General features: G+C 38.6%; 1 protein-coding gene and 1 pseudogene across 1 annotated transcript; one reads left to right on the plus strand and one right to left on the minus strand.

Annotated features, from left to right (window-relative positions):
* Window positions 1-449: 449 nt before the first annotated feature.
* LOC131309750 (heavy metal-associated isoprenylated plant protein 33-like) lies at window positions 450-3,238 on the plus strand. Its single transcript, XM_058336359.1, has 3 exons — window positions 450-851; window positions 1,066-1,141; window positions 1,569-3,238. Exons 1-3 carry the CDS (start codon window positions 822-824, stop codon window positions 2,882-2,884), a joined length of 1,422 nt encoding a protein of 473 aa, XP_058192342.1. The 5' UTR covers window positions 450-821; the 3' UTR covers window positions 2,885-3,238.
* Window positions 3,239-10,070: 6,832 nt separating this feature from the next.
* Window positions 10,071-10,185, minus strand: LOC131318292 (small nucleolar RNA snoR100; annotated as a pseudogene).
* Between the last annotated feature and the right edge of the window lie 8,371 nt (window positions 10,186-18,556).

Consider the following 18,556-nt stretch of genomic DNA (forward strand, 5'->3'; position numbering starts at 1 on the left):
AATTTTTAATATACTTATCGATATCCGATAAATATAATTTTTTATATAAATGTACTACTATGCGGGTCATACAAGGCGAACGATTCAAATTACTAAAAAAGTACACTACGGGACCCACAATGCGTGATGGAAATTCCATGGTTTCCACATGAGGTGAAAAGAATTTTCTCTCTCAGGCTCCGTTCCAGAAATTTTCTTAAAAAATAAACAGCTTATTTCACATTTTTAAACTAAAAAATAATGTTTTCAATTTTTTTTGCATTGTAGAAAAAATTTCATCGAGATCTTTCAAATAAGATCCATATTGCACATTTTTAAATTTCAATAAAATCATAATTTTTATACTTAAAATAACTTTCTTAAAAAATACGGACTTCTTTTCTTTTGGGGAACGGGCTTAAGCTAATGAACTAATAGCTCCAAATAAATAAAGGCTAGTACTCCCCTAGGAGTAGTATATTGTTGATCTCTCTCTCTCTCTCAAATAGAGGAAACAGAGACACCAGAGGAGTTTAATGCCCTCCGCCTACTGCCTCGGAAGTCAGAACCTCTCTCTCTCTCTCTCACTGAAAGACTGAACCTTGTTGTTGTCTCTTGAACTTTCTCTGCTCGGTGCCTCTGACCCATTTATTTCCTGTGTTTGTTTGGAAGAAGGTCCCAAAAAACCAAATAGAAACAACCCTCTTGTGGACTTCTCCATATGTAACTCCATCTTCTCCAGTTCTTTCTTTAGCTGTTTCTGTTTCCTCTCTCAGATCAACTCTCTTTTCCCTTTTCATTTTGCTTGTACCCTTCCGGTTGCTCTGTTTCAGCAGAAGACAATGAGTAAAGAAGAGATTTTGAAGATCCAGGTTCTCTCATTTCTTCCTTATATATACTCCTATAAGTACACACATATGGGCATAAGTACCTTTCTTCTGCATGTATAGGTTCATATGTATTATGCTTTGCTTGTTCTGAACTCAAAGAGTTTTGAATGCATTTTCTTGATGTTTCTTGGTTTCTTTACCAAACATTTAGTAAATGCTCTCATTTGAATCTAAGGTTTCTTTTGTGGATGTGCAGACTTGTGTTCTGAAAGTGAACATTCACTGTGATGGGTGTAAGGATAAAGTGAGGAAAATCCTGCAGAAAATTGATGGTATTTTTCTCATTTTCTTTTGACTCTTTTTGTTAACAAATTAGCCTGAGTTATTTCTCAGTTACATGGTCCTGCATGTACTCAAATACTGTAATTATTAAGCCAAGTCTTTACTCTTCAGTCTCAAGTTCGAGAAGTAAAATGGAATTATTAAGCTAAGTCTCTACTCTTTTGTCCTTTCTAGTGAACGGTGAGATTGATTCATTAAGTTGCACAAGTTGACCCGGAGTTACTGGAACGATTAAAAAGAAAGAAAAGTTCTATACCATTTCATCATCATCTTGTTCACTTTATTTTTTCCCAAGGAAATTTTTTTTCTCCCAAATTTGTTCACTTGATCTTTACGAACTTCTCTGTGGGTATTTTCTTGAATATTCGATTCTGGATGATTTATGTGCTATTTCCTGCTACTTTTTTTTTTCCGTAGGGGTGTACAAAACTAATATAGACTCAGAGCTGGGGAAGGTGACTGTGGCAGGAAATGTAAATCCAGACACTTTGATAAGAAAGCTTGGTAAGAATGGGAAACATGCAGAGATTTGGGGTGCCTCCAAGGGTAATTACCAGAACCAGCTCAATAACCAGTTCAAGAACATCCAGATTGACCAGGGTGGCAAAAATGGGAATAACAAGAACAACAAGGGTGGAAATAATCAGCAAAAGGGTGGTGGTCAAATGGGGCAAGTGAAAGGGATTCAAGATTTGAAATTGCCCCAATTCAAGGGCCTGAAATTGCCCTTTGCTGGAAAGGATCAGAATCAGAAGGCTGTGAAGTTCAAATTGCCTGAGGAAGATGACATGAGTGATTTTGATGATGACTATGATGATGATGATGAGTTTGACGATGAAGATGATGAATTTGATGATGATATCGATGATGCCCGTCATCATGGTAACAAGATGAAACCTATGATGGGTAATGGTCAAGGAGGGAATCAGATGGCTAACCTGATGATGATGATGAATGGGCAACATGGCCAAGCCAAGGGTGGTGGTGGTGGAAATGGTGGTAATAATGGAGGAAATGGCAAAAAGGGCGGCGGTGGCGGTGGGGGAAGTATACCTGTTGTGGTGAATGGCAGTGGTGGAAAGAAAGGCGGCGGCGGCGGCGGCGGTGGAAATGGGAACAACCAACAAAATCAAGGTAGTGGTGGGAAAAATGGAGGCAAAAATGGTGGTGGCCAACAGCCAGGGGGTAAAAATGGTAACAACGGTGGTGGTGGGGCTCAGAGCAAGACTGGAAATAATCCCCACGGCGGTGGCGGCGGTGGTGCTCATGGTATTATTAATGGTAATGGGGGAAAGAAAGGGGGTGGGATGAATGATGGTATTCAAGGCATGCCCAGCATGATGAGTGGGTTCCATGGCATGGGTGGTGGTAATATGGGCCAGATGGGAAATAGTTTGTCCATGGGCCAGATGGGTAGCAACCCAATGGGTCACATGGGCCAAATGCCGGCGGTCCAAGGCCTCCCGGCTTCGGCAATGAACGGCGGCGGCGGGTACTTCGGTGGAGGTGTACCGGAGATGGCGGCAAATCCCTATCAGCAGCAACAACTAGCGGCGATGATGATGAACCAACAACGCGCTAACGGGAACGAGCGGTTTCATCCGATGATGTACGCCAGGCCGCCTCCAGCCGTCAACTACATGCCGCCTTATCCGTACCAATATCCGCCCCCGGCTGACCCCTACACCCACGTTTTCAGTGATGAGAACACCTCAAGTTGCAATGTGATGTGAGCAATTGGTTAAAGTTTGAGGAGAAGAGTTCGGTGGTTCAATTAAAAATAGTAAATGGAAATGTCTTTTTACTCTTTTAATTAGTACTAGTTCTTCACTTTTGGTTTTTCCTTTTTTAACCTAAGCTTTCATTAGGGTTTTTCTAAGTTATGATATGATAGGGACTATTTATAGGTAATGTACTAAATAGTCTTAGGGTAGAAGAGTGGTAAGTGGGAGATGTTTGTGGGCTTTTTGCTTGATATATATTGTTTATATTTCGTTTTATATTTTGGGACACAAAAATAAGATAGGAAGAAAGAATGGGGTTTGGTAATCGTATAATATTTTCCTACACGGATTTTCTCTCACAAATTTAAGTACAAGTGTATCTGAAATCGTCCAATATATCATCCAATATATGTCTTTCATGTTTTCATGAGTTGACAGATATTGGACGATTTTAAATACATTTGTATCATTGTATCTGAATACGTATGCAAGAAGCCTTTCTATCTCTTCGCCTTTTTCTCTTCCCCATTTCAATGTCAATCGCAAAGCCTTATTAAATGGCACACATTTTGTCTACATTGTGATTTGAAATCAAGGAGCCTATTTGGTGGGACCTTAATAACGCAATCTTTGCAAAATGGCTTTTGCTCTCATTTTCAATCTTTGTTTTGCGTTTGCACTCATAATTCTTACACTCACAAATTTTAGTTGTTGAGGAGGTTCTAAATTTTTCACATCCGCGTTCTCGCATCTGTATCAGACTGCTCATCATGGGACTTAGGGTGAAAAAGAACACAAAATCTAACGTTCAAAAAATCTCTCGACACAGAAACACAGAAATTTTCGAGACAGAGGAGATTAGACCCCGGGACTCACCCCCAGCAAAGATTAAGCAATGAACACACCACTCAACAAGCAGAACCCCACCATCTTGCTCACATGCATGTGTAAGTACTATATGACAGGAAAGAGTGATTATTGTTATTGGTTTTAGTTTGTGGTGGTGTGGCTATATACATTTTGAGATAGGAGTACTGTGTGTGAAGTCAGTGTGGGGTGCACTAGAGGCCAAAATGGTACGCACTGTTTATTATGTGTAGAAGAGGAGTGATAAGCATAGAAACAAATTGACAAGGACAATCTAACTAACATTTTCTGTATGTTATGGCAAACAGTAAAGATACAGGTACAGTAGCAATGCACAAATCACTTTTACGTCCGTCTCGGGCCTTGCAAAGATGATCGGAGCCGCTCATTTTGTTCAAAATACTTCGTTTATGGTCCCTGTAAAAAATCACCTTAATCCGATATCGGAAAGGATGTTTACAAATCATCCAACTTTGCCTCAAAATTTAGCCAACAAAATGAACGGCTCAAATCATCTTTACGGAACCCGATTCGGACGTAAAAGTGGTTTGTGCATGACTTCAGTACAGCAAATGTTGTTCCCGTAGCAGCATTCTATGGCAAAATCTAAGGGCGTGGACACTTTGACATGGATTCTGGCTTATAGTCTAGTCTAATCACTGGAGATTGCATTAAAAAGAGTGTTTCCACTTTCCAGCCAAATTCATACCTCGAGTATCTACACATATTGAATCGAGTTGATTTCTCATACGTAAACTCAATTTTTTTTATAAGTCGTTGAATTTCTCCGATCATTCATGTGGATCAGAAATGAGCCTCGCGTGCCTGTCTATACCAATCCATATAGGTTTGGTCGGTCCCTTGGCATGAACCTTTACCTATGTTTAATGATTATGCGGTGTGTGTGGACTGGAGTATTACTTTTGTGAGTACACTTGCAAGGATACGGGAAATGTTGTGTCTTTCTATTTTTCAACGATGAGAGTATTCGGGTCAGTTTATATATATCTCAACTAATTTATATTTTTCAGTTCGTTCAAAGACAAATCATTCACGCCAAAATTAGAAGATTTCCAAGATAGCATGTATTACTACTTTCTACTGGCCTGTCTCTCTGGGGAAAGTCTACAATACACATTTCGTAAAAGGGTGTACTATATGCATATATTTTATGGTTCATTCATAACATTTTAGTGTGTTTCATTACTTTTGTTCTAAAATTCATAACTGTTCAGCAGTACGATTCATAACATTTTCGTTATGATTCATAACATTTTGATGTATTTCGTAATCTTTATACGATTCGTAACTTTTTAGCAATACGGTTCATAACATTTTCTTAATATAATTCATGACATTTTAAGGGTGTAAATAATACACATCTAAATAAGAGATGTGAAAAGTGTCTCTTTAGTTTTTCCATGAATCTTGATGCTCTCGTATGGGAAGATTGTACATACGATGTAGGATTCTTTGTGCTAAAAATTTCGGTGTCTCTGTGCTGAGAAATTCGACCGTTGAATTTATAACATAAAAAATAAATCACACAATTCAACAACCAAAAAATCCCTCTACAGAGATACAGGAATTTTCGAAACAGATGAGATCGAGTTGAGTTTTGTTCACCCTCCACGTAAGAGGGTAAACATTACACTCCTTCCTATTGGTTGAAATGAAGTGGATCCCACCACAAAATGATGTCATGTTTACCAAAAAGTGTATTGCATAGTAAGTATGATGTCACTTTGTGGTGAGGTCCACATCATTTCAACCAATAAAAAAGAGGGTAATGTTCAACAAAATTGCGCTCGATGAGATCGGACCCATGTATATGCACACATGGGACCAATCGGCTGCATCATCCATCTGTCAAATCGGTGGACTGATGGACGTGCGTCCGTTGCTCTTTCTCAAAAGTACCCCTCCGTCTTTATCAGCAAAATGCTTTACGAAAAGAATCTCAGTACACACAGTGCGTACGTACGAGTTTTAAATTCAAAAAAGATATGAGCAGGGACAATCCGCAGAGTTTGGCCCCATTTGGATTTCGAAAAAATCTAGAAAAATATCCATAAATTTTTGAATATTATTTTATAGGGCTCTGTAAAAAATCAGCTCCAGCGGATATCGGTAAGTATTACTTTTGGTAAGTAGGGGCGAAACTGCTCAGTTCGTCTCTACGAATTCAAAAGTAATACTTACCGATATCTGCTAGAGCTGATTTTTTACAGGACCCCATAAAATAATATTAAAAAATTTATGGATATTTTTCTAGATTTTTTCGGGATCCAAATGAGGCCAAACGCATTTGTCTTTGCGGATTGTCCCTGCTCATAGCAGAGCTCCTTTAAATTTGTCTCCGATCCGTAAAAAATGATTCAAATAGCTCGTTTTGTTCAAAATAATTTTTTTAGTGTTCTAGTAAAAAAATAACTCGATCGAATGTCATTAAATGCAGTTACAAAACATTGAACTCTGTAGATCCCAAACCGACTGTGGTCATTTATGTTTAACCCGGGGCATTGAATATCTTCTCGTGCGTTACGGATCTACCATAATAAATAGTGGACAGTTTTGGTGCGCACGATTAGTCTTGTGATGCAATTTACGGTGCACGGTGCTCTGTGCAATTTAATGCTCTGTGCTCGAGATCCTGAATTATCTCGGACTGTTTGGTAACAAGGCTACGCTAACACTTCACAGTCTGATTGTTTTGTCGGAATAGGGAGCATCCCAGGACCCAGGCTAGTCGAACAGAGCTCCTGACACAGGCTAAATTTGAAGAGCTCAAGCCCAAATGAGTTCAATGTTCGAGTTCCATTCGAGAGGAACTCAACGAGCCGAGTTCATGCATAGAATTTATCTACTCGACCCGAGTTGTGTATGTTAGAGTTCGGTTCGGATATCAAATGACCCAAGTTTATACGTAGCATTATCCAAACAACTAGTTCGTGTAGATGAATTCTATGTGTGAATTCAGCTTGTTTACCCCAAACGTTTGTTCGAGCTTGCCTCTTAAACTCAAAGAACCGAGCTGAGCTGAATCCTTAATGAGTTGAGTCTCAAACTGCTTGTTAACTGCCCGAGCCGTTGGCAGCCCAAATTTTTCTCGTTTAGGGTTCGTTTAATTGAGCAGAATTTTTTTTCCTTAACCATATGCAAACACAAACATCAGAATTTCAACTTTCAATGCCGTAAGTCAAAAAGGAGAAGGAAAAAGAAAAAAAAATTCCAATGCCCAGCCACCATGAGGTTAGGTTTGTAAGCAGGCCATTTTCAAGCAACCTAACCCACAGACTTGTGAACTGTAAGCCATGATGCGTTTCGGTGGGATGAGACTTTTTTTGTTTTTCTCCGACAGTCCGGGACGTCAAGACAAACTTACGCGCACCTCAAATAATTTTTTCTCCGGTTCGATCTAAGGCAGGTCATTCAGATTGGAAGCACCACAAATCCACCTATGACACGGGACTAACCCCAGAGCTAAGGGTCATCATCGGGGCGGGACGGGCCAGCTCGCCAAGGCACTAGCGGGTTGGGCTTAGCGGGCTTTTTTTGTTTTTCTCTGACAGTCCGGGACGTCAAGACAAACTTACGTGCACCTCAAATAATTTTTTCTCCGGTTCGATCTAAGTCAGGTCATTCAGACTGAAAGCACCACAAATCCACCTATGGCACGGGACTAACCTCGGAGCTAAGGGTCATCATCGGGACAGGGCGGGGCGGGCCAGCCCGCCAAGTCACTAGCGGGTTGGGCTTAGCGGGCTTTTATTTTTACACAGGCTGAGCTATATCTGAAAACTTAAAGCCCAGGCCCACACAGGCTTAGCCCAATCAACAGGCCGGTGAGCCGAGGATCCGACGGGCCAGCATGTGGGTGGACTAGCTCACAACGGTCAGAATTCAAAAAATGCCTCAAAAGTGGAGTTTCTTTTACATGCACACACTATTTGTGTATGAATAGTTTTTAAAACTCCTCAAAGTTGGTTTCTTAGTCTTCAAATAGATAGACAACTTGAAAACAATAAATTGTTTTTTTCAAAAAACAAGGAGATTTTCGGGCTTGCAGCGAGCGGGTCTCGACGGTGGGCTCACAGGCCGAACCGACGGGCGGACTGAGTAAAAATTCATAGGTCCAAGCCCGGCCCATAAAAACTTCGGGTTGGACTAGCACGCCCCATTGGACAAGCTCGGGCCGGGCAATAGCCCGCCGAACTAGGTAGACTACAAACGGGTCACAGCCTTCCGGCTAAATAATGACCCTTACCCTGAGGTGGCAGGATGAGACTTTATTGGCCCCATCCCATGTAAAGGAGTAGCTGAAATTCTTTCACTTTTCAAATTGACAGCTATTTTAGTGGCGCGGCAATGGTACGGCCAACACTTTTTAATTATGCATTGATTGATCTACACACTCTCTGATTTTGCAGATGTTAAGCACTGGAGTGGTTAAATAGGGCACTAGCGCCAAGTATGAATCCTTTAAAGGCCTGTTTGGATGGGCCACCGAAGGGATATTAGTAATACCCCATTTTAAGACCGTGGGTTTATGGTTAAGCTATGATTTAGGAACACATTTTGTCGAGATATTAGCTAAGTCTTAGATTCTCCTGTACTCCCCCTAATACCCCCGGCGGGGGATTATTTATGGGAGGTTCTGGAGTGTTATTACATCATACTCCCGGATAATACCTCGTCTCTCTTCCTTTTCAACTAAAATACAACATTATTCTTCCATTTTATCCATCATCCAAACCAAGTACTATTTAATCTCTTTGTCACATCAATGTGGGCTCACCCTTTTTACATAATATCCCCTTCAATCTTATCCCTCATTCATAACTAATACCCCCAATTTCTATCCCGCATCCAAACGGACCCTTACTGTTAGAATTACTAATAAGTGTGTTCGGTTTGGGTCTAGAGACCAAGATGTTTTGGGTGCAAATAGGGTATAATTCACGTGGTACCCGAGTGCGTATCTGAGAAAAAAAGAAAAGAGAGAGTGGTAGGCTGACGGGGAGAGAGAATGTTCGGATCTAGGCCGTCCAAAGTACGGTTGGACGGCTCCAATATGCGCTGGGTACATACCGCCAAGTGGTACCAAATTTGCACCAAAAACCTTCTCAGACCAAGACCCAACCCTTTCTCACTGCAAACAGTCCTCGATAAGTTTTCTCTTTAATTATTACCCTTATTTCTCTACTTATCTCTCTCCACTCCTTACCCAAATCTTTCAAAACTTGCTCTAGTATCTAAACTTGTTCTAGCAGCTCCCAGTTTTCATAAGTTAGTACTAGTTACTTCCCATTGTTTTATCTCTCTAGATTTTTGCCTGATCTATAGGGCTGTCCATGAACCCGACTCATCTGATAACCCGACCCTATCCGACCCAAAAAAAAGGCGCAACGGACGGTTCTGATTACTCATTTGGGTCGAATTCGGGTTGATTTTCATTGGATTTGTAAACTGTCGGTTGGGTGTCGGATGCACCATATGATTTTTCGAGTGACCCGGCCCGACCCGACGAAAAAGGTATAAAAGTAAAAAAAAAACCCCTAATTTCATTCGCGAACTTCTCTTCTTCTCCTTTTGACTTCTGTCCTCCTCCACTACTCCTCCTCTCTCTAATGGACTCCCCTTACCGGAGGACGAAGACTAAACACCCCTAACCACACCCTTCGCCAATTTCCCCACTACTCCTCTGCCGGCTTCAAAGGTGGCTCAACCTCGTCCTCAACGACGTCCTTGTTGCGATCGTTCCTGGTCATTGATTTCGAGCTCATCACGATTAAGGATCCTCCCCTTTCCTGCGAAGCACGCCGCCTGGGCCTACCTCTAGCCCATGTTCACCTCGCTCGATTCCTCCTCCGCCTACCATCAGCTCCTACGTCGCCACTAGGCCACTGTAATTTGGAAATAAAAATTTTGATTTTCAAGAAAAAGGTGTGTAGATCTATGATTGTGAATGGTAATTTTGTAATATTATGCTGTAAATCGTGATTGTGTGATTGTGAATCTATGATTGATTGTGATTTCGCACAACCCGACAATCCGACCAAACCCGATGTGAATAAGTTTACAATCGGTTCGGTTGGAACCCGACAAGTGTTACGGTCGGATTTGGATGAGTAATTTGCAATCCGACCAAATGTCGGGTCGGATCCAACCCGACTCGAATCCGTAGACAGCCTTACTGATCTATATACAACAACAAAATCTATGTAGTGGTAAGGGCGGAAAATGATTGGAGACAGACCTAATCTTTGACAATATGGATAAAGTGGCTGCTCTCAAAATACCACTAAAATAGTGGCCTCTCTAAATCTGTTTTGTTGCCGAACCATGCTCCCAATTCAAAGCCAAATGACATCAGAGAAAGAAGGCCTAGAAAGTAGAAACCCGATTCAATTTTTGTGCATATTGCCATACTTCTTATATTAATAGTCACAAGTATCGATATGCACAATTTACCTAATCTATATGAGGATTGAAAAATGCAACGAAACACCGATAAATAAAGCTAGCTCAAATCCCTTGTACATAAATTTGTTAATTTGTACCGTTGTTTTGGTGCTTTTTTTTTTTTTTGGGGTTAGGTTACGCAAAAATCTTGTTTATGTCTCAAGATTTTAGGTTGTCCAATGAAAAAGATGAGCGAAACAGAAAAAAAAAAAAATGAAAATTGAATTTGAGGGGATTGGCCGACCGACCAAAAGTTCACTCGTGGTCGGTGTCTTTTTATTTTCCTAGCATTGCATCATTGTTTTTGGGAATTGTGTTACTTCCCTTTTTAATGTCACTTCTATTTTTTCGCAAAACAAATTATTTAATAAATACACAAAAAGTAGTGACATTAACAAAAAGAGGAGTGGCAAAATCGCTCCCCTTGTTTTTCTATAAAATCGAGGACCAACTTAAAAAAGCCATCCAAAATTGATGTGATTTTTATGGTGAAAATAAACATTTATATTGCACTATCCCGTACCAAAGGACTACGGTTTTAGTGGTATTCTGAGAACAGTCATTTTGTATATATAGTTGAGTAAAGCTAAGATTGCAGCTAGGGCAGAGCTGAGGATAGATAATCAAGGCCTCGACAATCGTGACAGAAGGCCACTAGGAGGGGCGACGGCCCTCTTCGATCTCTATGTCACCTCCCGGAATCAAAAGTTAGATCTATCTTCTATCCTTCCCAACCACACCCCTCATGATTGAGAGCTAGATGAATTGCTATTGTTGGTGGTTCAAGTACCAATTGGTCGCTTTGAAAATTAATGGTATATGGCTTTTTCACTAAGAATTTAAACAGCACAACTAGAACCGTAAAGCACGAGATCACTTTTCCCTTAGAGTTATATCATATAGTATAACTGGAACCGTAAAGCTTAGTTCGTTTACAGCCCTAGTCATATGCGTATGCGCATGCATAAGAAATCTCCATATAGATATTATCAAATCTTTGGTTACAAAAATAATAAAGATACGTACAAATATGAATATTTTCTAAAATCATGTGAGTATTATTCTCATCACAACACCACATCGGCAACTTAAAGAGCTGACCCCGTTCCGGATTACCCCATTAAAAAATAAGTACTTATTTACAATTTTCAAACTTAAAAATAATAGACTTAATGAAATAAAAAATATGTGCAATATGGATCTAGTTTTATAGATCTTGATGAGATCTATCAAATCCTGTAAAAAAATTAAAAAATTAATTATTTTCGTAAACCTATTATTTTTAAGTTAAAAAATAAGTCCTTATGTTTACTTTTTTGAGAATCTTGAACGGGGCCTGAAAATCAAATACTAAACAACTACGAGTAAAAAACGCAACACATCTCCTTGTGCAAGCCACAAGTGCTCCTAAGTTACCAAGCCTTGCGAGCCAAGCTTGAACTTCTATTAAAACGTGCTAGCCAAGCTCGAGTCCAGTTTTCATACCTCGCTTCGAGCTAACCCATGACCCATCAAATTGAGAACTGGCTAGCCAAGCTCGAGCAGCACGAAACACGGCTTGGCTCGGTTCCTTCAGTTCTTTTGCAGCCCTAATGACCTAGGACCCAAGCATTTAGCGAGCAACATGCCACAAGTCCTTTACGTATCGATGTCAGTACATATCACTGTTTAGTTGGTATAGATTAATTTGACTTAGGCCCCGTTCCAAAAATCTTCTTAAAAAATAAACAGCTTATTTCACATTTTCAAACTCAAAAATAATATTAATGAAAAATAATTTTTCAATTTTTTTTAGGAATATTTAAATATTCATCCTCCTTATCCATGCCATGTAAGAATTCATCCTGTCCTTTTTTCATACTTATGTTTTCATTCTTTTAGTGTGTGAATTATCTTTCTTACCCTTTTCACTATGATATACATATATTATGTTATATTGCTTTCCTAATTTAGTGGGATTGGATTTGATTGTTTTCCTAATTTAGTGGGATTGGATTGGATTATTTTCCTAATTCAATGGGATTTGGTAAATTTCAATATGATTGATTACTTATTTTTAGGAATATAACATGATAAGTTGACCACATATTTACATTTTTTCTTTATTCTTCGAGTTGGTCAACCAGATAATAGAAAGTCATATTTTTCATTGATCTTATTAAATGGAACATGGCTAAATTACCGTAAAAATATATATAACATGACATATTCAAACTGTTACATGGTTAAATTACCATGACGATTACTATGTGGATATGATTAATATCCCATGATTCGAACAAATATTTCATGGTAAATGGTTCAAATAAACAAAAAATCATTCAATCTGTGTATCGTCATGGAAACCTTCATTAATAATCATGGTAAGAATACCCAAACAAGCCATAAATAAAAAAAATCAACGAACAAAACGAGAAAAAAACATGAATATTCAATCGCCAATTCATGGTTAATAAACCATGAATACCCAAATCATATAAACAAAAAAAAAATTTCAAATCACTACATCTTGAAGATTTGTCCCGGCGACAACGATAACGCGCACTTCTCCGTTAAACTTCATTGACGATAGAAGATGATTGATTGGCGAAAGGGAGGAGGGAATCGGTAGACAGCAACGGTACCAAAGGGAGATTTCTGTCGGCTTCATTGATGACGACGGAGGATGATTGATCGGCGAGAGGGAGGAGGGAAACAGCGGCAATAGAGCGGAAGACGCCGGACGACGAGTGCATCGCCGCCCATCGGAGGACGTGTGAATGGCGGTGGCTGTTTATGGAGGACGAATAGAGAGAGAGAGAGAGAGAGAGAGAGAGAGAGAGAGAGAGAGAGAGAGAGAGAGAGAGAGAGAGAGAGAGAGAGAGAGAGAGAGAGAGAGAGATGCTTACTTATATATAATCCCACCCGAATTTTTGGGATCCATAATTTTAGGATTAAACAGAAATCGTGGGACGGGATGGGAAAGATTATGTTTTAGTCTCATTTTCTGGTATATATATATATATATATCGGGACGGTTCAAGGGACACCCAAAAAAACACCCTAAAAAACACCCCAAATCTCAAACTCATTGTTTCTGATCAAATTTTTATGATCCGAACCGTTCAATGTGTGCATAATGTGATTTTAAAGGTGCCCTCGCGAAATTAACAAAAAAAATGATTGGAAAAGGCTTGATTTGAGCAGTTTTTATTTGAACCGTTCAATAAAAAACTGTTCGAAACTGTTCGGATCAAGCCCTTCCCGGTTATTTTTTTTGCTGATTTCTCGCGGGTATCTTTAAAATCATGTTCTGATCACATTGAGCGGCTCGCATCATCAAAATTTGATCGGGAACTATGAGATGTTTTTTTAGGTATTTTTTTGGGTGTCCCCGGAATCGCCCCTTTTATATATATATGGGGCACTTTTGGTATAAAAAAAACAGGGATGAAATCATAACTGTTCAAAAAATGGAAGATGAATACTTAAGTTGGATGAGATTTGAGGATGGATAATTAAGCCTCTCTTTTTTTTACACCGTATTAAAGAGATCTATCAAATAAGATCCATATTTATAGAAAAATTATTTACGTAAACATATAACTTTTAAGCTTGAAATTGTCTTTTTAAAAAATAAATACTTATTTTTCTTTTGAAAACGGGCCTTGAACTTTTTGTTGACATTTAGTGCACCATGCCTAATATATATATATATATATATATATAGAGAGAGAGAGAGAGAGAGAGAGAGAGAGAGAGAGAGAGAGAGAGAGAGAGAGAGAGATACGTATCTATGGAAGCGAGAGTGGGTCTTGTCTGTATCTAACAATTAATGCATAGTTTGTTCGAAAATGGGTGGCTTGAGTGGAGACTGCACTACTAGATATATACCCACACCATGAAAGAAACTAGGGCCCTCATTCATAACTATTTTGTCCAAATCCTTGATGATATACAGTATATCCCATGAATTATTATTTTTATTTTTGACAGCCAAAGCAGTTGGAGCGGTAAGCGGAAGGGTTGGCTTGATGGTCTGGACTCCGGTTTTAGAAATTTGTTCTCTTTTAAAGTTTCAGGTTCTATTTTTTTGCCAGCAACTCTTGGGTTCATTTCATTTTCATGCGTCAACGTGCGAAAAAGTTGTGGAATGAGCTACAAGGATTAATCTGAGGTGCGTACAAACTGACTTAAGACACTGTGCATTATATGGCAAAAAAAAGAAAGAAAGTAAGAACGGTCTCATTTAAAGCATTGATTAATCCTAATCATGTCTTAATAAGAAAGTAGATTTGTGCTCATCCATTCATAAATAAAATTATATGGGACTCGCTTGCTGCCTTAGAAAAATTAATATGACTTGTATATATCTAGAGGCAACTCTAGGAATCGAGTGTATGGATCATCTACGAACTAAAATTCTGACAGTTTAATTAAGAACCATTTGAGCAAGTAGGGTAGAGTGCAGTTGGTGCCTCTTATACTCTCATGCACGTGGACAATGTTCAATTTCCGTAAGTACCCATCCCCTCCTCAAGTTTCCTAAGATAGAGTAGAGTAAGATTAACGAATGGCAAAAAAAAAAAAAAATTATTAAGAACCATTTTATGACATGTTTGGTTCACCTGCTTATTATTTGTTTACTGGTTTTTGAATGATTTTTTTATTTTATAAAACAATCAAACATTTACTGCTTGTTGATTAGTGAAAATTAAATACAAGATTTTAGCACAAGGGTGATCACCAATGATTAGTGAAAATTAAATACAGGATTTTAGCACAAGGGTGATCACCAATGACCATGTTCAGTATTTAATTTGATGATAGATAACATCATACTATTAATATCAAGGCTTATCAAAATCGTAGTGTCATCAACCATCGCCACCGGTTGTGCACCTGGCTCCTTTGTTGTGTTCAACTAGAAACAAATTCGAGAGAGAGAGAGAGAGAGAGAGAGAGAGAGAGAGAGAGAGAGAGAGAGAGAGAGAGAGATTTAGACTATCCACATGTGTTAGCTAGGGAGGAACTAGTTAATACATCGTTTCATAGATTGGGATCATTTGAATAATTTAGTGGCCGGTCTCAATAATTTTTAGTTGACATTGCCGTGTATATCTTCTAAGAGGTATTGTTAACCACTTGTGTTCTTCCTCTCTTTATCTACCTAGCTAGCCTTACCAGTTACCACACACACTGAATTAGACCAAATTCCAAGAGGAATATTCAGTCATAAGATGGGTGATGAGTACTAAGGTTCAAGATATATAGCATTCCAAATAGACACCTCCGAACTATAACATATGAATTTAAACCAACGCAATGGGAACTCGAGCCACCCAATAAATATACCATTGCGAATTCGAACCATCCCTAACATCGATCACAAATCTTATTTTGAATTTTTAGTACTATTCTTTAACACTCTATAAATAGTTATTCTTGAAGTAGATCGAGGAAGGTCCTATTGGACTTGCATGTGCTACAGAATGATAACTAGCTACTTGAGTTGACCTAAAGTTAGATTAATTTCCAGGAAGTTTCACAAAGTCGATCAGGCTAGCTGCTTATTATATGGCTTTTTGATATGTTTGCCTCGTGGGAAAAAATAAAGGAAGTCATCTAACAAATGATTACTTGAAAAAAGCAGAGCATGTTGAAAGGAGGCCTTATTTTTCATTGCCCACAGTACTATTTCATCATTTTTCCCCCTTATTGAGAAATTGTGACCGCAGCTGGTCCTAGTCCTTCATTGCCAGACCATATTCTTCAATCTTACTCCACTTCTTTTTCCCGCATGTTCAGATATTTTACACAAGTTTTTGGGTAGTACCTGGCGGCTACCACTGTACCTCATATGTGGTACTCCATCGGCTATCTCATTCGTCTAAACGTGTTTTAGATGGTTCAGATTTTAGAAAGCGAAAAAGAGGAAAGAGAGTGGTGGGGCGAGGGAAGAGGGAGAGGGAATGAATCACAACTGGTCTTGTATTTGATTTTGAGATGTCTCAAACAAATGTTCATTTTTAAAACTTCAAGTAAAATGTTGGCATTGGTCTAATGTTATGATTAATTAAAAATAGCTAAGAGGTGTTCGAAAGTGAAAAAGCAAGCCCAATTAATTAGCAAATAATGTTGTGATATTATAATTGCAAGTCTCTCTACAAAAATTTACTGTAAAATTTTCATAAAGCCGAAGAAAACGGAGAAAAAGAGCAAAGACAAATGTGGTCTAAACATGTAGCCTTTAGTTATCAGAAATGCTAGGGATAAATAAAATTTATCCTGAAACTACTCCGAAAAAATCAACTAGTGATTGAGATTCACTTTGATGTGTGTGACACAATCATCAAAGTGATTCTCAACCATTGATTGTTGTTTTCGGGGTAGTTTCGGAGTAAATTTTTTTTGTACCTAACATTCCCCTTTAGTTATAGTCACCTTGTTTAGTTCACAACTCATCCCATCTTATTTTCCACTCTACACGTTTTTTAATATCTTTATCTTTCTATCTCTCTTCACTCATTACCATTTATTACATCAAAAATAACTTTCAAAAATACAAAGCAAACAAGGTGAGTATAATTTTTCAAAATGTCTACACTTCCACTCTCCATCCTCGCATTGCGCTTGTACGGTCAATCTTGCGTTTCGCTGATTTTAGTGCTTTGGTATGCGTTTAAGACGCTTTTGCATGTCAATCTTACATCTCACGAATTTTAGTTCTTTGGTGTGTGTTTAAGACGCTTTCTCGCATGCACACCTGTGTTCTCACGCACATATGAATTATGCGATGTTGGATGTGACGACTGCATTTTGTCAGAATTGTTACTATTTTGAAGGGTCCATATCATCCTGCTGAGACAAATGACCCAACAAGTTCTTTGGATCCCCGATGTTATTCCTTGTAAATAGTAAAATACATACGATCAACATACAGATAAATAGCTGCTGGTTTGTCAATGGGCCTTGGATTGGTAGCCCTAGTACTCTTGCCATTAAAAATAAGGGAGTACTACCCTCAACGGTTAGCTCGGTTGATTAGTGAGTTTGTTCTTCATATAATTATTCAAAGTTCAATATTTTTGGTCAATTCATAAGAAAGAATTTTTTTTTTTTGAATCTTCTAATCTCGGCGTGAATTGCCTCATTTTGACTAGATAGAGAGGGAATTAATCGAAGTATGTGTAAGATGACTCAAACACCTCTGACCGTTCGGAAAAATGTACAAAAAAAAGAAAAAAGGGGAGTACTTAAATTACAAGTGTTTCAGTTATACTACTGTATCTTGAAGATACACTCCAAAGATAACTTGCCCAGAAAGATTAGTCAAGAAAAAACTGCACAAATATCGTAATCAAACAATTGTAAATTACTACTCGTAATTAGTACTATAACTTAATTAAGTCTCAGATTAGTACTCCTACATACATTAAAAAAAGTGGAGAATATGTGGGTTTGCATTGAAGTCAAAAAGGATTAGAGTTTTTGGGGGTGAGAGTTCCTAGGTTTAGCTAGCTCTACGTTCAAAGCGCATTGTCCGAGGAAACCCATTTCTCAGTCCATCACGTGGGCTGTCCATGGACTTCACCTACACCCACTTATGAAAGGTGTCCCTAATTATAAAAAAAAAGGAACTGATTTTTGGGCTCCAAGATTTACTGCAGGCGCTCCACCTTTTTATTTTTATACACTGATGTTGCTGGCAACATCAGTGTATATTTTGTTTTTACACTGTGATGTTGCCAGCAACATCACAGTGTAAAAACAAAAAGGTGGAGTGCCTGCAGTAAATCTTGGAGCGCGAATATCAATTTCCTATAAAAAATTCGATCTTGCTATTATTAGCCTATTAGGCTGACGATAAATACATTAGAAGACAATGACAATACGTATTTCTTTATATTTTTTACACTTTATAATACACATTCACACACTTATTATTGTCAGCCCATTAAGCTGATTTTAGAATTTTCCTAAAAAATTTACTCGATGTTCCTAGACTAGGGTTGTAACATGTAAACGAACCAAATTGCTTGCGAACAACTCGAAGCTCGGCTCTTGAATTAGGCTTTATGGTATTCATATGAATGTTTGATGGTAAAGAGTGTTGGCATTACGTAACGATGCTCGCTGCTCAAAATTGCTAAGCCATGTTTGTGAAACTAGAGAACTTGGCGGTCCTATTTCACTTTTTCTTTCAAAGAATGGAAGGAAAATGTAATAGTGGCATGGCTCACTTATTAGCCGAGCCGAGCGAGCCGTTTATGAAAACGATTTTGAGTAAATTTGTCAAAGCGGGAGGGGTGAAACGGAAGATGACAAAAAAAGAAGGGTTGAAACGGGAAATTCCGAAAAAGGAAACGG

Source organism: Rhododendron vialii, chromosome 2a (assembly GCF_030253575.1).
Source record: "Rhododendron vialii isolate Sample 1 chromosome 2a, ASM3025357v1".
Taxonomy (NCBI): Eukaryota; Viridiplantae; Streptophyta; class Magnoliopsida; order Ericales; family Ericaceae; genus Rhododendron; species Rhododendron vialii.